Here is a 26,947-nt window from a genome sequence, read left to right as displayed (position 1 = left end):
TAATTTGAAGAAAGATTAATAAGAAAATCTATAAATTCTTCCCTGGGTGCAATCCTCATGCAGCGCAAGAAAATAAACAAAGAGAGTTCAAACAGTCACTATTATATAGATTTTCATTTTTATTATTTACAATTTCATATATTCTATTAGTACATAGTATTGGTGCTTTAGGATTGCTCATTTCTATTAACTACACTATTATATGATGCAAAGAGGATCTCTCAAACTTTTAAGAGATCACAATCTCTTTTTCTCTTTCCCAAAATATCTTCAATTAGATATTTTATGGATGTTATAACAATGGACAAGCATAAATTAATATTCTTATTTTATCTCTCAGATACTCCAAATTCTAAAATTGAACCTTTTCAAATCTTGAAATATTTTACTCTTTTCACATACATATGTCCATAATTACTTCATATTAATTAATAATTCAAATGTTTCATAATAAAAGTGCAAAATCTTTTACATGTCAAATTTGCATACATTCAACACCTGCAATTTTGCGTCTATATATAGCAAATGAGAGGTTCCTTTGCAACCTCAAACGTTTTTTTGCTTAAGAAATCTCGTGATTGCCCATGTTTCCTTCAAAAATAAACCACAATAGCTAATAACCAATAGCCAATTCGTGAAAAATTGTTTGATGAATATATGTAATACACGAAACTGAATTTGAATCTTCAAATCCAATTGACCTCACGTACATCCCACCGGATCCGATTGTGTTATGCATCGATGGATTACCAGAATATATGCATCGAGGACAAAGAAAAGACTTTTACAGTTGTACCTTTCGCCTTGATTTGAAGCCTTGAAATTACTCCCGGGCAACAAACTCTACTCTATCTTAGGCCCATTTGCAGCAAATTCGACGTGTGTACTTCTCCTATCTAGTCAAAGATAGGCCATTCACGACTATCCGTCAGAAATTAATTTCTTATAACCTAAGCCCAAGTGAGTGCACCGAGTAAGAAATCAACTTGAGACTCCACATTTTTTTTAAAATTCAAAATGATCATCTCCTTGGGTTAGCATGTGGTTTAATTTCATGCGAAAAAGGTTTTTTTCTAAATTCAAATTTTTTTCCACGTGTTAAACACCCCTTTTTGCATGACACAAATTGCATATCTAGTTTCATAATAATCTTCTTCCATCAATCGTGGTCGAAACTTGAAATCACCGTAGCGTCATTGCAAAAATCTCTAGTACAAAATATATACTGAAGGTTGTTTCTTTCAATCAAATTACTCCTTACATCGTACAGCCAGAATTCGAAGATATGCATGAATTAAGGCCCAAGTCTAGTAGTTGCATAAAGAAAACTCAAAATAAAAAGGGAAAAAACCACCAAAAACCCCAAACTTTCCCACTTGTGACACATTTACCCCGAACTTTTTTTTGTGACACCAAAAACCCCAAACTTTGTTATTTGTGACACATTTACCCCGATATACATTGTCCATGGGCATTTTCGTCTTTTTAGCTTTTTCTTTTTCTTTTTACTTTTTTTTTCTTTCCGGCGAGGGCCCCTCGCCGGATCCGGCGAGGGGGGCCCTCGCCGGCGTCGGGCGAGGGCCGCCCTCGCCGGCGTCGGGCGAGGGCCGCCCTCGCCGATCCGGCGAGGGCCGCCTCGCCGGCGTCGGCGAGCCTCGCCCTCGCTCGCCCGGCGAGGGCGAGCCCCGCCCGACGCCGGCGAGCCTCGCCCTCGCTCGGGCGAGCGAGGGCGAGCCTCGCCGGCGTCGGGCGAGCCTCGCCCTCGCTCGCCCGGGCGAGGGCGAGGCTCGCCGGCGTCGGCGAGCCTCGCCTCGCCCGGGCGAGGGAGGGTGAGGAGGGCGAGGCTCGCCGGCGTCGGGCGAGCCTCGCCCTCGCCCGGGCGAGCGAGGGCGAGGCTCGCCGGCGTCGGGCGAGCCTCGCCCGGCTCGGGCGAGGAGGGCGAGGCTCGCCCTCGCCCGGGCGAGCGAGGGAGAGGCTCGCCGACGCCGGCGAGGGCCCTCGCCTCCTCGCCCAAGCCTCGCCGGCCTCGCCCTCCTCGCCCAGGGCGGGCGAGCCTCGCCCTCGCTCGCCCGGCGAGGGCGAGGCTCGCCCGACGCCGGCGAGCCTCGCCCGGGCGAGCGAGGGCGAGGCTCGCCGCGCGGGCGAGGCTCGCCTCGCCCGGGCGAGGGAGGCGAGGCTCGCCGGCGTCGGGCGAGCCTCGCCTCGCTCGGGCGAGCGAGGGCGAGGCTCGCCGGCGCGGGCGAGCCTCGCCCGGCTCGGGCGAGGAGGGCGAGGCTCGCCGCTCGCGGGCGAGCGAGGGCGAGGCTCGCCCGACGCCGGCAAGCCTCGCCCTCGCTCGCCCAGGCGAGGGCGAGCCTCGCCCGACGCCGGCGAGGGCGGCCCTCGCCGGATCTGGCGAGGGCGGCCCTCGCCCGACGCCGGCGAGGGCCCCCCTCGCCGGAAAGAAAAAAAAAGTAAAAAGAAAAAGAAAAAGCTAAAAAGACGAAAATGCCCATGGACAATGTATATCGGGGTAAATGTGTCACAAATAACAAAGTTTGGGGTTTTTGGTGTCACAAAAAAAAGTTCGGGGTAAATGTGTCACATGTGGGAAAGTTTGGGGTTTTTGGTGGTTTTTTCCCAAATAAAAATACATTAACATCCGAAGCTGTTCATCCGCCGATTTAAGAAGCACGTAATCCCACTACTTTTTCCTCCATGACATGTGTTTAGCCTCTTCTCGCTCCGCCTCTACTTGATCCATAGTCGAAATCCTCTTGCGATTATGCTCCAAGACAACTTGGTCTTGAAGCAATTGTCGTAACTTTTGGCATTTCAAATGTTCCATACGAACGACATAACAGGTCTCCTCTTCACCCACATATATGGCAAAACATCCTCTTGGAGCCAATCTCGATTTTTGTGTTTCGACCTTTCAATGATCGAGTGAAGCTTTCTTGTGATCATGGTCGCCGTCAAACTTCTTTTTTCCTCGTGAAATCACCACGCCAGAGAATAATGGAAGAAACTTAATAGGGATGATTGTCAGATGATAATACTTTTTAGAGTCTATTGTATATATAGGATTACTACTCCTAAAAGAACTAGGAAAGAAGATGTGATTTTTTTGTTGATGACTGTCGGGCCTAAATGCGGTGAGGAATTCTTGATTCGATCCGGCCTAGACTGGTTAGATAACTCACAAGGTGCATGATGATCGTTTTTTTTCTTAAAGATAAGTATGATCATCATGATGTAATCCATAAAATATCATATCAACCCAAGAATTTCTCGAATTTGTAAAATTTGTATCATGTGAAATACTGGCAATCCTTAAAGTTTTGCAAAAGCTAGAAGTATTGAATGAAAAAATATCTTTCGTTACTTTTTTTGGTTTAATATAGATTCAGAGTAACAGCAAAAGTTTTGTTGTTGATAAAAAAATTATATAATATTTTGACCTCTTTTTTACTCTTGGAGGGGAAGTCTATCGTAACATCACTACTCACTAGTCAATTTTTTTTTTTATAAAAAGAGTCAAATCCCGATGAAGACACAATAGTCTACACTTGGAACAATTTTAACAAAATCTTTAAAACATCTACAAATACCACAACCTTTTACGATCTTTCCAAGTTTCGAACAAAAGCATAACCTTTTAACTTTTACCATGATCTTTGTGCACTTTTAGAGTTAATATCACTAAAAACCCTAAACTGGTACGTATATGACAAATTTACCTTGAACTAATATTTGACCATCAAAAACCCCAAATTGGTACACCTCTAACAAATTTACTCCAAACTAATCTTTTGATAACAAAAAACCCCAAACTAATACACTTATGACCAATTTACCTTCTATTAAATTAGATTAATACCATGAAAAATTATAAATTCGTAAATATGTGACAAATAGTGGGGTAAAATCCCAAACTGTTACACCCGTCAATGGTCACATGTCATCCAACACGGCAATTTGACGGTAAAATTTAACGGAAACTAACGAAATGTAAATTTGTCACAGGTATACTAGTTTGGAGTGTTTGGAGGTTAAAAAATTAGTTTGGAATAAATTTGTACCATATGTACCAGTTTAGGGTTTTTGGTAGTATTAACCCGCATTTTTAAAGTAAAAAACACATTGTTTTATGCTTTTCGCTGGCACAATATGGGTAGTTCATTTTGGAAATTAATTGACGAATGTACTAGTTCCTTTTATATACCCAAATACAAATTGAGAGCATAGGGAAAACTAAAGCAGCCACGTTTCTTCCTATTCATGAAAAAAGTTACAGAAGGAGAATAAGACAAGCTGAGAATCCAAAAAGCTTCATGATCATTCGAATGAGAGCTCAAAATACAAAGAGAACTTTCTCATTCTAAACTCCCGAGTCGCATGATAACCTGCTAATTGCATTTGAAAAGGCTTTTCTCAGACTCGGACCACATGCAACAGTTTCAAAGAAGCTGCACAATCCCAAAAACACAACATAACGTCTAAAACCTAATATAGTCTCTCCGACAAGAATCGATGCGCAACCATGAAGTGCGCAGGCCATCGATCTTTTCTACTATCACAATTACGCAGTAAATCGGCATTGCGGTAAATTATCATCCGATCCATTTACCAATTCACCAATGGTTAGGTTAGCATGTGTTTTAATCTCATGCAAAAAGAGGTTGTCAACATTCTGGGAAGATTTTGACGCCTATCTGAGCCATATTGCATACCTAGATGGACGTCTTTCTCATTTTCTCTTTTTAGTACTTGAATCTTTTGATGGTTTAAACTAGTGATTTTCATTTGAACAATTGTCATTGCTTGAACACTGTCAAATCTTGAAAAATGGCATGAGGTCGATGCGAAAATCTCTGGAAAATAAAAAAACAAACAGGTCACGATTGTTTCTTTCAATCAAACTACTCTGCCACTAGTCTAATTTCAAGGATGCGCATAACTCTAGTTACAAAACTAATATAGGTAGTTGGAACTAACACCAAAATAAAAAAGTAATCAACATCGATTGAATCTATTTTTTGGAGTCTGAATCTGCATTAAAACAATTCATCTAATTAAGAAGCGCGTAATCCATTGCTCTTTCCTCCCCGACATATGCTTAGCCTGTTCGCGCTCCACCTTCGCCTGATGGAGAACCTCATCGAAATCCTCTTGTGGGCAAAGTAGCTTGACACGATCACACTCTTGAAACGATTTCGTCTCGAAGCAAATCTTGGAAACTTTGGCATTCCAAGAACTCCAAAGGAACCTCGTAACGTACCTCCACTTCGCCCGCATATATGCCATGGCAAAGCATCCTCATGGAGCCAATCTTGGCGATCTGTGCTTCATCCTTTCGATGATCAAGTGAAGCTTTCTTGTAATTCTCGCCATTCAACACTTCTTTTTACTTTCTTTTCTTCTCAAGAATTGCTGGGAACTTTAATGCGTTCACAATGCAAGGAACTATAATTGGATTAAAACGTACATATATGAAGAGTAAAATTATAAGAGTACATCTACGGTACATATATAAACCCATGTAGTCTTTCGTGGTATCCGAAACCATTGTAAAGAGTATCCTCAAATAAATATTGATTCAGTTAAATTATATATTCTAATATCCAACACTTAAAATTAATTTATATGGTATATGACGAAGTGTTATCCCCAAGACAAATGCTAACATAACTTAGGCCCGTTAGTTTGAAAGAAAACTATTTTTGGGAAATTGTTTCCTGACTTTTCCGGTATTTGGACGACGGAAAACTAATCGATCTATGGAAAACGTTTTCATGGGAAAATTTCTCCTGCAGGATTTTTTATTTAGTTAAGAAGTAATAAAACTGAACAAAGTAATTTCATCTGGTAATTAAATCCTAAACCAAAATCAGGGTCAATAATTGATGCCTATGTATCAAATTCGAGTTAATCGGGCTAATGCGTCATTGCACAAAATTTTAATTTGTTCTCCATATATGTCAATTCCTGTCATCTTTTAGGTTTTCATCAATTGGACTTCATGCAGGCGGATAGTGTGTTGATCTATGTACATAAATTGTCAATGCATAATTCTGTATCAAAAAAAAAATATGATTTTTGAAAGAAAAAGAATAATTTACACCCAATGAGAGAGTTCCAGCCGGTTCTCGGCTACAAATTAAGTGCTTTTTTATACTAATAAAATATATATTATCTAATTCCATCTAAAATCACGTCGAGCATTAATTATTTTGTTGCGACCAAAATTAAGGGAAACTGAAGTTTCTTGTTCCCACGGAGCATACTTGTATTTCAATTTCTAAACCAATAAAAAGATGTTCTACCGTTGTGTATTAACTGTTTACAACATACGGAATTTGATACCCTCATTTCTTGAAAAATTAAATATTGTGATTATTTTGTTTTGCCGGAATATCAACCATATATAAGTGGCGGTTCAATTACTTATGACTTTTCTTGCTTAAATATTGCAATTTGAATTTGATGTCTTTTATATTAACCCAAAGGATCTCATTCCATGGCATACGGTTGCCCATCTCTTACTAATTCGAATACGCGGCCACGATAGCCCCGTCAAAACTTAATCTCTGGCAAAAAGCTTTACTCCATCTTAGGCTCATTTAGAGTGAACTCGGCGCGTGTACCTTTTATTTTTGTGGGATAATACCACGAAAAACTCCAAACTGGTACATCTGTGACAATTTTACCACAAACTAATATTTTGACCATAAAAAATCCCAAACTAGTAGTCCTCTGATAAATTTATCCCAAACTAATTTTTTTACCATTAAAAATCCTAAATTGATAATTTGTAACAAATTTACCCTCCGTTAGTTTCCGTTAAATTGGATTAATACCACAAAAAATCATAAACCGATACACATGTGACAAATGGGGGGTAAAACAAAAAACTGGTACATAAGTCAACTATCGCGTGCCATTTAATAAAGCAATTTGACAGTAAAATTTAACGGAAATAAACTGAGGGTAAACTTGTCACAAGTATACCGGTTTGGGGTTTTTTGTGGTCAAAAAATTAGTTTGAGGTCAATTTATCACTGGTGTACCAGTTTGGGATTTTCGTTGTATAAACCATATTTTTGTCCTTTCTTTTTTGAAATAGCGATTAGGTGATATCACAAATTAGTTTTCAAAAGTCGAATTGAGTCCACATCTCCAATCTAATTAAAGACAAGCTATTCACGACGAAACTAGAGGATTCGTCAGAAATTACTTTGTTATGACCAATCCCAAGTAAGTGCAGCGAGTAAGAAACCAATTAGAGATTAATCTATGCATCTCGTAGTTAAATTTAGTGATTTTCTGCTGCTATATCTATATTTACTTAACGACACAAATTGCATATTAAGTTTCATCATAATCTTCTTCCGTCGGACGTTGACGAACCTCAAAATTTACCTTATCGTCAATGCAAAAATCTTTAGGACAAAATATATACTAAGGATTGTTTCTTTCAATCAAACTACTCCTCACATAGAAAAGCCAGATTTCAAAGATATACATTAATTGAGGCTCGAAAACAACAGTTGAGTATGAACAACACAAAACAAAGATTGATTAACATCCAAAGCTATTCATCCGCCAATTCAGAAACACATAACCACATTACTTTTTCCTCCGTGACATGCGCTTCGCCTCGGCCTGATCCATAGCCTCGCTGAAATCCTCTCGCAGGCAGAGTAGCTTGACGCAGTTATGCTCGGTGACACTGTGGTCTTGAAGCGATTATTGTAACTTTTGGCATTTCAAATATTCCAAACGAACGAAGTAACGCGTCTCCTCTTAGCCCACATATTTGGCAAATCATCCTCTTGGAGCCAACTTCGAATCGGATGATCAAGTGAAGCTTTCTTGCAATCATTGTCGCCATTGAACTTGTTTTCTCCCTCGTAAAATCACCACGACAGAGAATAATCAAAATAACTTAATTAGGACGACTGTGAGATGATAATACTTATAGAGAGCGTTAATTACACATTTAAACATAGAGAGTAACCACGTAAGTCTATGTACTAAAATGCCTCTGACAATGCTGCTTAGGTAAACTCTTCTTCGAGCCAGTTCTAGTGCTAGTCATTTAGTGGCAAGCAGCAAATTAGCGTGCGAATCGCTACGCCCCGCCACTCGAACATTACTCGCATTAGCCTGGCCTTCTGTAGATGAGCATTTGGAAGCAGGGGAAGGAGTTCCTTGGCTACGGCCAGAAAAGTGGGGTTCGCATTTCATGTGAGTTTCGACGACAACAGGAGCAACTTGCGTCCCTTTTTAAATTTTAGGTGTTTCCTTTTCCAGTCATATCATGATATATGCGAGACTGAATATCTTGGATACTATTGCAGGAGGATGCCAAGAAGTTCGACAGAGCTGCCAGGAATCGCTACACAATATGAACGGGAAAATTGTCCAAAAAGTCCTAAGTCTATTACAATTTTGCCAATTCAGTCATAGACATTTTCACTTCTTGTCAATTCAGTCCATCTGGCCAATTTTGGCCGGTCAGTGCCGACGTGGCCGTAGGCCGGCGCCGGCCGCCCGGCCAACGCTGACGTTGCAATTTTTTAATATTGTTTTCTTTTTTATATCTTTTCTCTCTTTTCTTTTCTTTTTTTTTTTCCCTTCTTCCCTCTAGTCGGTCAAGGGCTGGCGAGGTCGACTTTGCCGGCCTCTAGCGAAACTCGCCCCTGTTGGCCTTTGGCAAAGCTCGCCCTCGCCAGCCACTGGCAAGGGTGAGCCTCGCCCGCCGCTGCTTGGGCGAGATCGAGTCTGACCTGCGATGGCGTTAAGCGGCCTAACCTTGGCTAGGCGAGGCCGGCCTCCCGTCGCTAGGCGAGGTGAAACCCAACAATGGCGAGGTCGGCCTTGGTCTCACCCAAGTAGCGGCAGGCGAGGCTCACCCTTGCCAGTGGCCGTTGGGGGCAAGCTTTGTTAGAGGCCGGCGAGGTCAACCTCGCCGGCCTGTGCCTCTGGCCGGTCGCCGGACCGGCTAGAGGGAAGAAGGGCAAAAAAAAAAAAAGAAAGAAAAGAAAAAAAGAAAAGAAAATATTTAAAAATTATCACGTCAGTGTTGGTTGGACTACCGGCGGCCATGTCAGCGCAGGTCGGCTAAAATTGACCGGATTGATTGAATTGGCAAAAAGTAAATGTTTATGACTGAATTGGAAAATTGAAAGGTTTGACTAAATTGGTAAAAATACAATAGGTTTAAGACTTTTTGGTTAATTTTCCCCAGTATGAATAGGATACCATCACGTCATCATGTGTTGCGCAAAATGTCTATTCTGAACGCAGCTTCAGGATGTAATTCCTTCGCTCGCTCCTCTCCTCGCCTTACCAATCGTTTGCGCAGTTAAGGATTTTGTTCCGTCGAGATCAAACAGCACATACCCCCCCTCCTTTCTCTTTCTCCATACTTATCAAAACGTCCATTAAGATTCAACATGAATTACTGAGTGATATGGTTGAGGTTGTTCCCAAGTTTGTGACAATTCCAGGGTGACTAACAAGTACATCACGTGATGGGACAACTCTGTTAATAACATATCAGGGCATTATTGTCAAATTGCCAAACACTTCTCAAATTGAACACAGAGCAGAAGGAAACGATGACTCAAAATCCATCTTATTTACATTTCAGCTCGTTCCACGTTCTTATCAGACTGCCTTTCTAGCCTTCTAGGGGGCCAAATCTTCTTTTGCTTGGTCATAGTTCTAGGACTGATTCACCAGCAGCCACCACATGCTCTGCAAGTAGTTTACTACCTCTTTTCTATGGTTGCGCAAATAAAAATAGAGCAGTCAGATCCTGATACTTATGAATGAAAATTCTGAGTCACTTCAACGAAGGGCCAATACATCATTCGCATTACCGTACGCCAAAGTCTCCACTTTTACACCGCACGACACGCTTTACTAAAATCAGCCACGACACAAGACATCCAACAAACAAGCTCCCTCACACGTAGCATTTAATCACCAAATCACTACCTCTGTATTTCCACCAGAAAAGGGATTGATTTACAGCGACATTTAGCTCTATCGTAGCTCAAAAGAGCTCATAACAATTGAGAAAAAACACTGAGATCAACTGCAACCCCATTGGAACTATGAATGTCAACTACAAAAGAATCTCACCCTCCTCCCCAATCAAAATTTTCTCATCATCGTCGTCTCCCAAAAGCTCGTCCTTCATAAACAATCCTAAGCGCTCCAGCGGATTCTTATAGTGAGCCCCATCAAACAGTCCTGATTTCAGATCCATCATCAACGTCAGCAAGACGAGGTGATGAACCGGAACACCCACTCAACATCTCAAGTTCCTTCAAAATCTCGAGATTTTCCTCTAAGTCGACAGTCTTTTCCACCTGAACGCAGAATTAAACAATTTCACACCCATCAGTGTTGAATACAAATACTTCTTTCAGTTTGACCACCCATGAAGAAACAAGTCGAAGAGTAAAACCTTTTGAAGTGCAATTCGAGCAGCTTCCCTCTCTCTCCCTTTGCTTTCTGCCTTCAGCCTCTGCTCTCATTTGTGCAGCAGCTTCTGCTGCTCTGATCTGATCTTCAATCCTTGCTTCTACTGCATTAAAAGAGGACAAAATTGTTAATCACCACAATGAGTTGTTGGAACAGCAATGAAATTCCAATAACTGTTCTAATTCCAATATCCGTAATGAAAGGAACTACGACATTACGTGCCAAAACCAAAAGCAACATATTTGGGGATTACATTCAGACAATCAGATCTGAAGTATATGGAAAATGGACTGACAAATGTTCCCATATTCTCTCTACCAAAATAGAGTTCAGAACTATCGTGGCAGCAGAATAGTCTCTTGTGGAAAGAATGTCTGTCAAGGAAAGAAGAGCATTCACAAGACCAGCAAAATCTTGGGAAATTCAGTTGTCCAGCTACCCACTGAGTTAGCTTTAATCAATAAGAGGTCTCATATCATAATTTGACAGCCAAACTTGTTTGGAATTGATTACTCATTTGATCATTTGATGGATCAGGATTTCGGATCAGTATTATTACGCCAACAAATTACTTGGTTAACAAAAATTACCAATCATTGTATAAGAATGAAGTGATTAATGGAAGTGCCTAATGCTGCACTCACGAAGGGTAAGCGGTTCCAGCAAAAGTTCTCATCCTTCCACCTTCATAAACTTCCCATTGTTAGTAATTGTTTTACTTTCGTTTACACACATGCTGTGTGCCAATGCTATATCCTTTTTAACATCTTTTCATCTACTGACTGGCACATTAATCATAATAAATTGTTGGTAATGATGAACTAAATTAGCACAGTATTATTGCTATGAAAGCATTCCCATATGAAACACGTCACTAAATTTGTGTTAACTTAACATTACATTTCACCATTTATGACCACTGGAAAAACTAATGCAAAATGCATTTCCTCAGGCCAATCAATGGCAACAGAACATTATTTTTCTTTTTTTGCCCCAAGCGGCACCACAGTCATTGGGAAACAAATCTACAAGAGCCTTATCATGGTTCTCCGACAAAACTTGTTCGCACTGCCAGAGGATCGGCATCCTCAGATCGCAGCAAGAACTAGCTTACATACATGCAAGTGAGTTAGAAGAGTCCTATGATTCTCTAAACCTCCCTGCAGGATGGTGATACAGAGGAGAGAGAAGACAAACCTTATTGGATACTAGGTGAAAAGGAATAATTTGCTAAAATCTTGCTTGTCTTTCTGGTTAACAGGGTCGATTTGTAGTAGTATGGTACATAGCACATTAACAATCGAAATAAGGTCAGAGGAAACAAAATCTAACCAGAACAGGGATATGTGGACATTAAACACTAAAGAGAACCGTTTGATTGACCTCATTCCTACATAACTAAGCTCCTTGCTTTAAAAGGATCCAACAACAGTGTTCACCGATGAGGTGACTTTCATGGAAACAGGAAAGACCTCAGCAAACGATGTGATCTACCACAACGGAAGATTATGAGGAAATCAGCTCATTGTTTGCACTTCACTATTGGCTTCTTGGCCAAGAGACTGTCTATGAAGAGTACTTCCCTTGGTAAAGTGGGTTTGCAGAGGAACCTAAAACTTGGGGTAATTGCAGCAAGCCAGCAGAAACCTAAACAACTTCAACTTTTCATTTCGAAGCTAGATAGATATAAAAGAGCTTAGAGCTTGAAATTTCTTTTGAAGGAGAGATGGTTTCAAACTTTGAACTCTGTGTCTTCATTTGTAAACTACTTTTGTTTTCCTAGAACAATTATTTCGCCCGCGATTAACTACATATTCATTATTTCCCCGCAAATAAGATTCTTTACCTCTTAAAGAAAGATTTGTACGATCATTAAGCTGAAACTATCCTCCAGCTAGTGAAAGAAAAGCACAGTAAAAAGAATTCATCCATTTGACCTAGGCAAAGAAAAATCCATGATATCTAATATGACTAATGGAAAGCACCCCGTAAAGTAGCTCCCTCTCATTGGATAACTCTACCAATGCTCATAGAACCCACAATGACAGTAGCCATAAAGACTAATCTCAATTCAAGTGCTTTAAAAGGTCTTTGAAGCCTTCAGGGTGCAAACCAGCGCAATAGTAGACGGAGATATTGCAGTGATTTAGCCAAAAGTTAAAAGTGGATAAATCATATTGACTAGAAAAATCTCTTCTTGAAGGAATTTCAGCATCGGACCAGACCTCCCTAGCTCAGTCACCAACTGCCAGACCCCACGCAGATTACCGATATCACTCAAGATCTAGCCAGCATTAATTCATCAATCCCATCATAATCAAAGAAGCAAGGCCAGAGATGCAATTACAAATTTAATACAGTATGCAGTCAGCTCCCTTAGGTCAAAACTTAAGGTCAATACAAGGCTCCTACAATGCTTGCCAAATTGACTTCCATGGCAATGTCCACAAAGACAGACTTAACTGAATCCTTTTAAGGAATAAAACACTGGTGCACTTTAGGAACTATGAAGGACCATAGTAAGAAAATATACAAAGCTGGGCTCGTATCATATATCCAGTTTTGAGTGTGGGTTATCAAACTCAATCTGAAAAGGGTAACATCGACCCAACTTCTATAAGCTCTTCAGATGAAATTACTAAACCAACAACCACAGACAAGAACGATGCAAACAATAACCCAAACTCTGCTGCTCACTAGATAAAGTGTTCGCAAAACACAGTAAACAAACACAATGCTGCTCAAGAACACAAAATGAACTAGCCAATTGCTTTTCTACTTTGTGACCTTACCATATATATCAAAATTAACTTGCTTGAACACAATTGAAATCATAAGATAGGAATTCAGAGCAAATAGAGAGAAAAGTTTAAAGAGTAAATCTAGTTCCCTGCTCATGTGAGAGTATTTGCAAAAGATTTGCACATGTCTTAGGGAAAAAATATAACAATAGGTTTAACTTTTTTATCACCTTCACACTGCCTTCTCCTGCTGCATCTCCACAGTATCAGCCCTATCGCACTGTAATTACAAAAGGCATCTATAAAACAACCGTTATGATACACTTCATAGCATCATCTACTGTCAACAAAACGCATACATGATCTAGTAGTGTCTTCTATCGCACCTTTAAGATGGTGTCAGCAAAGCAACTCTTTAACATAGCAGCACGCAGGGCCTTTTTAGGGACAGGAGCACTCCTCGCTGATAGAATATCATTATGGGTCATTCTCCTGCTTTCTTGAATGGCCAAAATATATCTCAACCGACAATTCACGGCATACTAACCTTCTCCACATGTGGCATCCGTAGATGGAGTTGCAAGGTGGGAACTAAGACAGACATTTCCATAATCCACAGAACTTACAGCCCCTTTTGAGTATTTCCAGAATCAAATTGAATGATCATTGTAACATTGAACAACTTCAAAGATCACAAATCCGAAAGATGCACTTACCATCAGAATCTGGATCAGATTTACTGGTCTGCACTATAGATGAGCTACTAGCCTAACGAAGTGCAAAACAAAAATAGACGATGAATAAATATTATACCTGAAATGGAGCTTTGGTAAATGGATCAAGATCATCTTCTGCAAAACCTATGGCCACATATTGCTGTATCAATGTATTTTCAATTAAAGTTTTGTCTAAATTGCACATCATCCATAACAAGCTATTACAATAAACTGAACATCCAGATTAGTTCCATAAAGAGGATACGGTCATATGAACTCCAACTCATCATCAGCAACATATGATATATCGGATAGATGTACAATGGCATTACTAATCGGATCATAGACCCTTTGATGCCGAAAAGTCAATATGGCCTTTTGGAATAAGTATTCATAAGTTGGAGGAACTTCAATATTGGAATTTTTCAAAAGCTCAATCACCTGTATTAAATGAATGCTGGAGTTACAAAGAAAGAGACAGAAAAATTTATCTAATGATTGAAAGCCTATTCAAGGGTATATAACCAACTGTATGATCACTTTATCATAAATTTTTCAATGTTTTGAAGAGTGCATGCATTGTTTGCATATTAATGTTAGGGAGTGATTGCAAATAGTCACAAACGCACAATATGCACGTCTCAAAAACCATATGCTTAGTAAATCCAGCAAAACTGAGGTTGTTGCTCTGTTGTAGCTTGGAGTACTTGAACTCAACTCCATACCCAAATGTGTCCATTTAGAATATTATCTGAAAAATTAAACATATACAACATAAAACACTCAATAAAGTGGGTCAAAAAAGCTATAGTTTGCTTAGTGGTTGCATGTTGTAATGGATAAGATATAGCAAGATGCAGATACTAGATAACTCACTCTGGGACAGCCGAATGGTATAAGATCCGAGTCCTTTGTGATTACAGCCCAAACCTGTTTACTGACTGCCAAGAAAGTTATTTGAGCATCCGCCTCATAAGGAACAACAAAATAAGAAATTCTCCTGCTTTGGAACCTTCCACATGCAACCAATCCAATGAAGATGCGATAAATTAATCAGTAATGACAATTTAACTTATTTTAACCACATTACATGACCAGGAGTATTTTTCATATCTAGATTAGCTCATGTGCCATGGTGTGATGTCTACTGCTTTTTATAGCACTGATAAGCAGCAGCACCATTTCCATTTTGACTCATGCTCAATAGCACGAGCAAGTTTTTTCTTCCTTGACCTACGTAAGCAAGGTTGTCATAGACCTTAAATGATTCTAAACATGATTGCAAAACTTGGAAACATTTGCCCTAAATATCCAAACTGGATGGGCTCGGTCGATTCTATGAGACCTTCCATGGCACATGAGCTAATCAAGGTATGAAAAATACTCCTAATCATGCAATGTGTGGTTAAAATAAGTTAAAGTATCATTCATGATGAATTTATCGCATTTGGATTGGTATGATTGCATGTGGAAGGTCTTGAAGCAGGAGAACATTTCTTATATTCTTGCCCCTTTATGAGGCAGATGCTCAAATCACTCTCTTGGCAATCAATGAACGGGTTCATGCTGTAATCACAGAGGACACGAATCTTATATACCAAAATGAGTAATCTAGTAGCTGCTTCTTGCTAAATCTTATTCATTACAACACGCAACCCCTACGCAAACTATAGCCTTTTCGACCCACTTTATTGAGTGTTTTCTATGGTTATATATGTTTAATTTTTTAGATAATCTTCACAAGTTTGGGCATGAAGTTGATTTCAAGTACTCCAATCTACTACAAAACAGCAACGATTTTGATGGATTTACTAAGCAAATGGTTCTTAAGAGGTGGATATTGAGCGGTTGTGACTATTTGCAATCACTCCCTAACATTAATCTACAATCAGTACATGATTTCTTCAAAACATTCAAAACTTATGTTAAAGTGAGCATACATTTGGTTATATACCCTTAATGAACAAGCTTTCAATCATCAGATAAATATTTTGTCTTTCTTTGTAACTCCAGAATTCATTAGATACAACTGATTGAGTACTTGAAAGATTCCAACATTAAAGTTCCTCCAACTTATGAAGATTTATTCTGAAAGACCATGTTGACTTTTCAACATCAAAGGGTCTATGATCCTATTAGTAAAGTCATTGTACATCTATCCGATATATCAAATGTTGCTAATGATGACTTGGAGTTCCTAGTACCATATCACTTTTATGAAACTAGTCTGAATGTTCAATTTATTATAATAGCTTTTTATAGATGATGTGCAATTTAGACAAAACCTTAACTGGAAATACATTGATACAGCAACATGTGGTCATAGGTATTGCAGAAGGTGATCTTGATCTACTTATTCCATTTCAAGTATAAAATTTATTCATCGTCTATTTTCGTTTTGCACCTCTTTTCTCCTCCTCTTCAGATTTCTTTTGAAGTGCCTGAAACCTATGTTGCACCGACACGCGACACGCGACACGACACGACACGACACGTCAATTCTAAAAAAATACAATTTTCCGACACGTTAGGACACGTATATTAAATATATATTTTTAATAATTAAATACCATCACAATTATAAAATGACCTACCACAGCTCTTAATAAGAAAAAAAGACAGCAGCCCACCAAAATTTCTTTTCCCCATCCATCTGACCTCCCCATCTGACCTCCCTATAAGAAAAAAAAACGCAGCCCACCCATCTGACCTAGCCCACCACTTTTTCCTTTTCCCCCAACCCACCCACACACGCCCCCTTCCCCGACTTCTCCCTTCTTCCCAGTTCCCCAGCCACCACAATTTCTTTCGAAACAGAGAGGTCTACCTGCAGCGAGCGGCGAGCGCGAGCGGGAGAGGGAGCGGCGAGCGTGAGCCGTGAGCGCGACCGGCTAGCGGGAGCGGGAGAGGGAGCGGCGAGCGGCGCGGAGGACGGGAGTTCGTCGGTCGAACAGAGAAGTAAAGAGGCAATCGTGTTTTAGCCCTAATTTGGTGGTCGACGCCTTTTATTGTTCTCTGTTTTCATTTTTTTTACAAATTTACTCTTCGGACACGCCGGACTCGCGTGTCGGAGGCGTGTCCGGAGAGTTGACTTCGTGTCGGAAATCCGACACCGTGTTGACCGCGTGTCGGAGGCGTGTCCACGCGTGTCGACGTGTCCAACGCGTGTCGACGTGTCCGACACCGACACGTTGGCCATTTTCACGTGTCGGTGCAACATAGCCTGAAACTACTAATATTCCTGTGTATTTAAGGAATATAATGCCATGAATACCATCTCCCAAGGTGCAGAATGCCAGCTGATTGAGGAAATATTTCAATTTAGAAAGAAGTTCCTTGAGCAGATACAACATTTAAATTGATCTTTCAAACAAAGGTTGAAGCTTGAACGGGAGATATTTGATAAGTTAGATAATTCAAGGCAGACATCTTCCTAATGAAACGTAGAACAATAGGGAGATTTACATAAAGATTTTCTGAACATCTTCTCAGCATTCCTGACTTGAAAGTACTCCTTTTTTATCATTTACTTCACATTCTTTTTTCTTTTCTTGAATGATTAAGGCTGTGTAACTAAAAACATCGACACTACAAACTTTTGTTTTACTGAGGTAAAAGACCTTTTCTTGACACTATTTACCATGATCTTTTTGGCTGCAAGACTGTTATTACAAAGACACAAGAATCACAGCTGAAGTTCTTAGGAATTGAAAGGTTCTCATGTAACGTGAATAATTCAATGCAAGAAGTTTCATTAACATAAAGGATAGTGACGATGAGGACCTTTGCTTCTAAAACAATTCCACAGTGAAAATTTGAAAGAATGGTTTCGTAACACAAGATAGTAAGGTTTGGTAGTCCTCTGCAATAACATGCACTGTCTTAATTCCATACACAAGTATAAAGTTGACTATGGTGAAATACGAAAAGCATATGTTAAAGAAATTACGTGGGGAAACTTATTATTACTATGTTTTCAATAACATTTGGAGTGGCTGGTAGAATTATCTCATACCTGGATCAAGATAACCACGTAGAATAGTTGATGGACATCCCCCTGCATATTTCAATGCGTTGACTAATACATTTAAGCATGGTTTTGATTGTTGATACCATAAGTGAGAGGTCAATGGTGCGTACTCGATAATGCTCAAAAGACTTCACATATTTCCCATTTTGACAGGGCAGGGATGGCGAAGTCGAAGAGCCACACCGCTCACAACCAGTCCTACAAGGCCCACAAGAACGCCATCAGCAAAGGATGTGATCTACTTGTAAGCTACTTTTGTTTTCCCCCACAAATAAGATTCTTTACCCCTTAAGCACAGTAACAAGAATTCGTCCATTTGACCTAGGCAAAGAAAAATCCATGATATCTAGTAGGACTAATGGAAAGCACCCCAGTAAAGTAGCTCCCTCTCATTGGATAACTCTACCAACGCTCATAGAACCCACAATGACAGTAGCCATAAAAATTAATCTCAGTTCAAGTGCATTATAAGGTCTTGGAAGCCTTCAGGGTGCAAACCAGAGCAGTAGTACACATAGATATTGTCGATGATTTAGCCAAAAGTTAAGAGTGGATAAATGATATTGATTTAAAAAATCTCTTGTTGAAGAAATTTCAGCATCGGACCGGACCTCCCTGGCTCAGTCACCAACTGCCAGACCCCACACAGATTACTGATATCACTCAAGATCTAGCCAGCATTAATTCATCAATCCCATCATAATTTAAGGAGCAAGGCCAGAGATGCAATTACAAATTTAATACAGTATGCAGCGAGCTCCCTTAGGTCAAAATTGAAGGTCAATACAAGGCTCCTACAATGCTTGCCAAGTTGACTTCCATGGCAATGGCCACAAAGACAGACTTAACTGAATCCTTTTAAGGAATACAACACTGGTGGACTTTAGTACCTACAAAGGACCATTGTAAGAAAATATACAAGGCTTGTATCCATTCACATATCCAGTTTTGAGTGTGGGTTATCGCACTCAATCTGAAAAAGGTAACATCGACCCAACTTTTATAAGCTCTTCAGATGAAATTACTAAACCAACAACCACAGACAAGAACGATGCAAACAATAACCCAAACTCTGCTGCTCAGTAGAGAAAGTGTTCGCAAAACACAATAAAAAAACACGATGCTGCTCAAGAACTCAAAATGAACTAGCAAATTGCTTTTCTACTTTGTGAACTTACCATATATATCAAAATTAACTTGCTTGAACACAATTGAAATCATAAGAGGGGAATTCAGAGAAAATAGAGAGAAAATTTTAAAGAGTAAATCTAGTTCCCTGCTCATGTGAAAGCATTTGCAAAAGATTGGCACATGTCTTAAGCGAACAAATATAACAATAGGTTAACTTTTTTATCACCTTCACGCTGCCTTCTCTCTAATCTTTCCTTCTCCTGTTGCATCTTCACAGGATCAGCCTTATCGCACTGTAATTACAAAAGGCATGTATGAAACAACTGTTATGATACACTTCATAGCATCATCTACTACCAACAAAATGCATGCATGATCAAGTAGTGTCTTCTGTTGCGCCTTTAAGATGGTGTCAGCAAAGTGACTCTTTAACATTGCAGCACGCAGGGCCTTTTTAGGTGACAGCTTTATGTCAAGGAGAGAACCACTCCACCCTCATACAGTATCATTATGGCTCATTCTCCTGCTTTCTTGAATGGCCAAAATATATCTCAACCTACGATTCACGGCATACTAACCTTCCCCACATGTGGCATCCATAGGTGGAGTTGCAAGGTGGGAACTAATACAGACATTTCCATCGTCCACAGCACTCGCAGCCCCATTGAGTATTTCCAAAACCAAATTGAATGATCGTTGTAACATTGAACTTCAAACATCACAAATCCGAAAGATGCACTTACCATCAGAATCTGGATCAGATTTACTGGTCTGCACTATAGAAGAGTTTCTGGCCTAAAATTGCAAGTTCAGGTAGCAATTTTCAGCACCAAATCAAATGGCATACGAACAGAACTGTTCAACTTATCAAAAAGAAATACTTTAAAATCTAGATATACCAGTCTTGGAGCATCAATAGTACATTCATGATCTCGGCCCTTCTCTGAAGGTAAATCGAAAAAGCCAACAAACATATAATCAGTGCTCCATAGATACCAAAATAACAGCTCCTTAAATAGAGACAGAAAAGGAAGATTATTTACCCATTGAAGATGCACAAGGCGGTTATAAGCAGCTGGACAAAAGGAAGAAACTCACCATGCAATGAAAAAGATCTTGCTCTTTTGACATTTTGCAGAAGTTACAAAGTCGAAGTCATAGCCAGCATATCAACAGTCATTCTCTGGCAAAGAGGAGGTGCAATCTTCATATCTTTCAGCTGGACCTCCAGTCTTCTCAACCACAACCTCTTTTTTCTTCTCATCGATCTTAAAAATCACATAGCGGTAAACCTTCTTCTCTGCAGTCCAGATAAGTGGTTTTGCTGTGTTCCTCAATTGGTTCAGGTCAAATTCTGAAAAGAAGTTCATGATTAGGGGAAAAATAATAGAGGCACATGAAAATTAAAACTATATCCCGACCAGCTTAATCCCCATGGTCGGTGCAAATTGCTCTGTGATTAGGGTCACATGCTTAGATCAAAGGCCCGAAACTAAACGGTTAATGGTGTTTGCAGAGTATTTCAAGAGCATCCGAGTAACCGGATCCTTACACTTGTGCTCTTAGATTATTAAAAAGAAATGGAGTCTAATTTGGGATGATTAGGAATACAGATAGAGATGAAAAGTAAAGTCCAAGGTTTGTGTGAGTGCATAAGATGCACAATTTGCCTCTTTATCTTAAAAACAATGTTAAAGGGTGAAATCTCTATCTACCAACATAATTTCTTTATGAAACTTCTCAAGTTTAAGAATACTTACATTATGAAAATTAGATGTTTTTCGCTATATGACCGTGATGAAATCTTGTAGATCAATGATTAATTAATATTCAATGGATCATACATTCGTTACTATAGCTTATTTTACACACCGTTTTAACATTGGTATCAATTATAAGTTGTTCCGTATCCTTTTTGTTCTTATTACTGCTAAATTTTTGTTTCATGAAATCGCATTATTGAGCATGTATTTGGGTGGAATTCGGTATCCTACACATGAAAACGGATTTTATGTAATAGGAACACGACTGATGTGACGCAATCACAATTGCTAAAAGTATTTGGAGGGACTTTTTACAAGAGAGTTCCCTACAAAAATGATTTCACAACCTTTTAAAGTTGTTTCATTGAATCTAATCGAAATATGTAAGTTTATGTTGAGTAATGTTCGCGAAAGACATTTGTTGAGTTCTAAGTTAACTTGAAAAGGAAGAACAGATTACTTTTTAAAAAATGATAGAGTTCTGATTACGTGGATATGATAGATGTTGCTTTGCATTTTCAATTTGCGTAGAAAAATGAAACTTTTCCAATAAAGAAAGAAAAAATGTGATCTAAGTTAGAGTAGGAAATTATATTAAATTGCTAGAAGAATGTATGGACTTTTCAGAAATCAACTAGGAGTGAAAAGGCTTTGCCAACGTGATTTTGTTGGCCCATCATTTTAAGATTCTAAAAGTGGAACTCAAATTACATTATTCTTTTTTCTCCCTTTTGGTATAGTTTTGAGTTTATACATGATAATTTTTCTTTGATTTGCAAGCAAAATGTCACCTATATTGAATTTACAATCAAAACCCACCGGACCCTGTTCTGAGAAAAAACTGAGAAGGATACACTTGAATGCTACAAATAAATTCAAACTGGGCAATGAAAGGCTATTAAGCTGCGAATGCTACAATAAATTTTCCAACTCATGGTATTCCCCATATTCAGCATATATGACAGAAATGATATGCTAAGAAAAAACTGAGAAGGATACACTTGAATGGCCATTTCTTAGTGTTTTGTAAAGACATTGTTGACGAATATCAATAATCTGATGCACCAAAAAAACAGGAATAAGCTAAAAAGCAGGAAATGTAGCATGACCACAGCAACATCAAGAATTTACTGCATTCTTTAGAGATGTAGGCTCTTATCAACCACAGTCATATGTACAATATGCATTAAATGGGAAATGACAGATGCCATATATTATGTATCAAGAGAACTTCATGCAAAAATTCTCATCAACCATAATGGACACTGTCTTATCAGCATTTGTACCTTTATCTCGCCACCATCATCTGCTGCAGCAAGGAATGACTTCGAGATGCAGACAATCTGCACAAGGCAACACACACCTGTGTTATTTTAAAGGTTTAGCACAAAATACCCATTTAAGAGGAGTAAACAACATGCTATAAGAATCAGAGATGCTTATTATGAAGAGTCAAAGATCAAACTTCAGCCATCTCAAGCAAATTTGCAAGTAAAGTTTCATAAGTTAACGACAACAGTCAAAAACAATAGATTTCCTTCTTTCAATTAATTGGATTCTCTTCATAAATGTTGGGCATACGATCATATCTTTAATTCTCAAACGGAAAAATTGAACCGTATTGATTTGTAAAGAAGCACTAAAGTATTTTGATGGCCCTAAAGCATGAGAAACATAATGAAATGCATTTAGAAAGATCACTATAACTAAATAATGCCCATTATATACCGACATAAGGTCAGTTAAGATCAAGAGAAACCGCAACTATCAACCTGGTTTATTTCTTCTTTGTTGTAATCATAACACTCCAATGGCGTCCATGAGGTACCCTTCAGCGTAAATGAAGGAGCCGATTGTTAACAACATTGATGCAGTAACAGGGGTTCAAGATAGGGCAAAGGTGAATATGATACAGGGAAAATAACGAGATGTAAATTGCAAGACCGACATTACCAGACGAACATCGAAGCACTTGACTTCCTTTCCGGACGAAACATATATAACATCTTCATTACCTATCAAAGCCCAAAATTTTTAAATCACAATGAGTTCAGCTAACACTGGAAATTGCTAGTTTCAACATAACTGCATGTACAATCGTGGGCACCATATTAACTTCAAACGACCCTTTTGTTCGGTAATTAAAGGGAGAGACAATTTCCAAACAGAAGACTACCAAGCAGCAAAAACAAAACACAGAGAGAGGGAACTGACCAGGCTTAAAACACAGGGACGAAACATATATTACTTCGCCGGAAGTGGCGACGAGGCCAGGGCGGTCGCGGGAGGCGATGCAGCACGTGGCCGTCGCTCTGTGGCCCCTCAACTGTCGTGGCTCCGTCGCGGAGCTCATATCTTCTTCTTCTTCACACTTTTCTCGTTCTCTGCTGCGAAAGGGGCAGCGGGGGTTTCTCCCTGGTTCAGACAAACTGGAAAACAGAGTGGGCTGGGCTGGGCTGGCATGGGCTTATGAGATTTACCGAACATGGGCTTGAAGTACTTGCTTGACTTATGGCCGGAGTTATCCATGGAAAGAATTTAGGCTAAATACCACCAAAAACCCTAAATTATGCCATTTATGACAGATTTATCTTGAACTTTTTTTTATGATATAAAAAACCCTAAATTATGTCACTTACAACAAATTTACCCTGAACTTTTTTTTGTGACACGAAAATTCCCAAACTATGCTACATGTGACATATTTACCCCATAATACTTTGGCTATTGGGCATTTTCGTCTTTTTCCTTCTTTTTTTTCTCTCTTCGCTAGCAAGGGCGACCCTCGCCAGCGTCGGGCGAGCATCGCCCTTGCTTGGGCGGGCGAGGGCAACCCTCACCTGAGTCGGGCGAGGGCGCCCCTCACCGAATCGCAAGTCTGCCCTCGCTCGACGCCGGCGAGGGTCGCCCTTGCCAGATCTGACGAAGGCAACCCTCGCCGGGGAAGAGAGAAAAAAAGAAAAAAAAAAACAAAAAAAAGGAAAAAGACGAAAATGTCCATGGGCCAAAGTATTGTGAAGTAAATTTGTCATAATCAACGGCATTTCTCTTTTGATTGTAACAAAATCATTTAGGCCTTCATAAGATATCTTAAAATAAACAGAAATACATTTTACATTTAATGAAAAGGCTTAACTTTTACAAAACGTCGCAAAACTCGATTTTTTTTAATCTCACAACGGTAGGATATTTATTTGTAATCTAGTGAAAATGCCATAGATACTGATTTTTTTTTTTGGGGTTTTAAAACGCTATGTGATAATCAACTAGTTAGTTGGGTTTTTACATAATTTCATGAAATTAATATATTTTGTTTCGCTCAACCAATCACAAAAGAACATAAAAAAAAAAATCGAGCTCCTTTTGCTCACCCTTAGTTTAGAGTAAGCAGGGGTTTTCAGTGGGGTGGCTGGGTGAGAGAGAGGAGGATGTCGCGACCCGAACTAGCCCATTAGGGGTCGGCGAGAGTATTGTCTCGATTCAGTTTTTGTCCACTAAGTGAGCATGAAGGAGAACCCTGACACATGTTATAAGAGACATGTCCCTCGATAGCTAGAACCTATCAAAGGTGATTCTAATTCTAATTATTTATTTTAAAAGTGAAGTTAAGTCTAAATTGATTTTGCTGATTCTAATTCTAATTATTTATTTTAAAAGTGAAGCTAAGTCTAAATTGATTTTGCTAATTAGAGCCTAAGTTTGCTAATTGACTAGCTAAAAATCTTAACTAAAGTTTGTTACAAAAAGATTAAGACCGGCGTGGATATTGGTTGACCACCGCCAGAGAGAAACTCTAGAGAGAAAACTATGGATTTCTATTGCTCTTGTGAGAATGAGATGTATAAATGAGGAAGAGGAGACCCCTTATATATAAGTACATACTCAATCATATCCGTAGATCTCTTCTCGATTTAACGGTGGAGATCGCACATTCCCGACTACCATCTACATCCATTTATCACAGGAGGGTACAATTACAATATTGCCCTCTCCTAAGAGTATTCTAGAGCATACAAGAAAGCTCTAGAATTTGAAATCCTCGAGGTCCGCCCACTCGTTCATGGATCAATCATGATCCTTCGTGCAGAAACCCTCGAGAGTGAACCAATTCTCTGAGCCGTGACATTCTTAGACAATGGCGGTGATCGACCAATGTCCATGCCGTTTTAATTTAGATTTCTTAGCTAGTCAATTAGCAAACTTAAGCTCTAATTAGCTTATGCTATAGTTGATAAATTGATAAAATCAATTTAGATTTAGCTTCACTTTTAAAAAAAATTATTAGGGTATCTTAATATAGTCCCACTCTTAATGAAAATGATTAGAATTAGAATCACCTTTGACATGGCCATGTTTACATTTTTACCCAACGGAGAGAGCAAACAAATCGAGCCCTCTCAAGGGTTTTGCCTTTTTTTAGGTTTCTTGTCGCGCTCTTTTTCTACACAGTGACGATATTTTTGCTAATTGGGATAACGTTAATATTTGAATTTCTTTTTCTTAATGTTGTATTTCGTCTTTTTTTCACTCTTTTTTTAATTTGTTTCTTGATTTATCATTGGAAGCTCCACGGACAACGTGAAGTTACGCAATGTGACATTCCGAATTTTGGCCCATTTTTGGGATTTATAAAACGTATAATTCGTCAGTGCGCTTATAATAAAATCTCACCCGGAACTGATCACTCCTGGGTTTTTATTATTTTTAAAATTAGAGATTTCGCTAGAATCGCACTCGATCGAATTTGGCCGTTATTTAGAGCCCAAACTTTGGTGTCGAATTTCTCGGAGTTCCGGGACGAATTTAATTGGACGGTGTCGATATTATTGTGGCCAGCGTCGGTATTACCCGGAGTATGTGAAAAGTGGATTTTTGACCGGGTGCGGATTTGGACTGGTAGACCTCCTTCGTGGTGTGTTTTGGCATATTTTATTTTGGCCATTTTCCTATATTATTAATTAGGATTATAGGGGACCGTTAGATCGTTTTCGGGTTTGAACCGTGTCCGTTGGATCGCACTCGAGTGAGAGGTTTGACTTTGAGTCTCTCTCTCTCTCTCTCTCTCTCTCTCTCTCTCTGCCGTGCTGAGCACGTCCCACCCCCTGCCATGCGCACGTTTCCCCTTCCCCATGCAACCACTCTCTCTCTCTCCTCTTCCCTTATTTCCCTTTTCTTTCTTCTTCTTCTTCTTCTTCTTCTTCTTCTTCTTCTCCTTCTTCCTTCGCCCGACTGGTTCTGCACCGCCGTGCCCTGCTCACTGACCGCCGTTCGACCGTCGTTCCGCCTCCGCCCGACGCCGCCCTACCAGCCGAGGATGCCGCCGTCCTCCCCGCGCCGTCGTCGCGCCGCCGTGTCGCCCGGTAGCCTCGCCCGACTCTGCCTTCTCCTCCTCCCGAGCGCGTGAGCTGGGCTCACTGCCGTTCCCTTTGCCGCGAGTCGCCGCCGCGTCACCTAGCCACCCCCGTCGTCGCTACTCGCAGGCCAGCTCGTCCGGCCAGCTTGCCGCCGCTGCCCCCCTTCTCGGCCCCAGCTTTTCTCTCCCTCACCCTCGCCCTCACCGCCCAGGCCGACCTCCATCTCTCCTCCCGGCTCGTCGCATTCGGCGCGTCCCAGCTGCCATGCCGTCGCCGCCAGCGCCGCCGCCCGGTCCGCCCGCCCCTCGGCCCAACCTCCTCTCTCTCTCCCTCTCGCCCCTACCCCCGCCGACCTCCACCCTCCCGCGGCTTGTCGTCGCCGCTCGCCACCACCGCGCAGGCCGTCGCCGTCGCCGTAGTCGCGCCGCCGCCGCCCGGTCGCAGCCCAGGCCAGCCCGGCTAGGCCGTGGCCAAGCGGCTCGGGCCAGCTCCGGGCCATAGCCTGCTGGCCTGCACCAGGCCGCCCGGGCCGTGGCCGAGCTCGCCGGCGCCGTGCCTGTTCGACCCAGCGCGTCGCCCATCCAACCAGGGCGCGTCGCCCGTCCGTTCGCCCGTGCGCCCCGGCACGCCGCACGGCCATCGCGCCCGTGCGCCCGTGCACGCCGATCGGCCATTGTGCCCGCGTTGGCCGGCCACCGCGCTGTTGGCCGCGCCCGCGCCAGGTTCGATCGTT

General features: G+C 40.6%; 1 protein-coding gene, 1 long non-coding RNA gene and 1 pseudogene across 3 annotated transcripts; all 3 read right to left on the bottom strand.

Annotated features, from left to right (window-relative positions):
- Window positions 1-9,836: 9,836 nt before the first annotated feature.
- LOC115662623 (exonuclease 1-like) lies at window positions 9,837-14,989 on the bottom strand (annotated as a pseudogene).
- A 2,377-nt stretch (window positions 14,990-17,366) lies between these two features.
- On the bottom strand, window positions 17,367-19,393 carry LOC130139012 (uncharacterized). Its single transcript, XR_008817254.1, has 3 exons — window positions 19,324-19,393; window positions 18,077-18,164; window positions 17,367-17,993 (listed from the first exon to the last, which is right to left on the bottom strand). It is a non-coding gene; the product is annotated as an uncharacterized LOC130139012 (long non-coding RNA).
- Window positions 19,394-20,219: 826 nt separating this feature from the next.
- LOC115667623 (uncharacterized) lies at window positions 20,220-23,268 on the bottom strand. 2 transcript variants are annotated; one of them, XM_056314891.1, is made up of 5 exons: window positions 23,075-23,268; window positions 22,814-22,875; window positions 22,633-22,689; window positions 22,147-22,203; window positions 20,220-20,451 (listed from the first exon to the last, which is right to left on the bottom strand). In XM_056314891.1, the coding sequence occupies exons 1-5, from the start codon at window positions 23,211-23,213 to the stop codon at window positions 20,440-20,442; spliced, it is 327 nt and encodes a 108-aa protein (XP_056170866.1). In that variant the 5' UTR covers window positions 23,214-23,268; the 3' UTR covers window positions 20,220-20,439. The 2 variants fall into 2 exon arrangements, with proteins under 2 accessions (XP_056170866.1, XP_030445045.1); XM_030589185.2 differs by lacking the exon at window positions 20,220-20,451 and adding an exon at window positions 21,784-21,916.
- Window positions 23,269-26,947: the final 3,679 nt, after the last annotated feature.

This window comes from Syzygium oleosum, unplaced genomic scaffold, assembly GCF_021117445.2.
Source record: "Syzygium oleosum isolate NSW1041296 unplaced genomic scaffold, Sole_v2.1 Sole_v2.01, whole genome shotgun sequence".
Taxonomy (NCBI): Eukaryota; Viridiplantae; Streptophyta; class Magnoliopsida; order Myrtales; family Myrtaceae; genus Syzygium; species Syzygium oleosum.
This window is presented reverse-complemented; position numbering and strand designations above follow the sequence as displayed.

Excerpts from the sequence above, each read along its gene's own strand:
- LOC115667623 (XM_030589185.2), bottom strand. The coding sequence starts at position 23,213 with ATGAGCTCCGCGACGGAGCCACGACAGTTGAGGGGCCACAGAGCGACG. Across the intron at positions 22,204-22,632 it reads ACAAAGAAGAAATAAACCAG|ATTGTCTGCATCTCGAAGTC; the intron begins GTTGATAGTTGC and ends TGCCTTGTGCAG. Across the intron at positions 21,917-22,146 it reads ATGATGGTGGCGAGATAAAG|ATTATTGATATTCGTCAACA; the intron begins GTACAAATGCTG and ends TTGGTGCATCAG.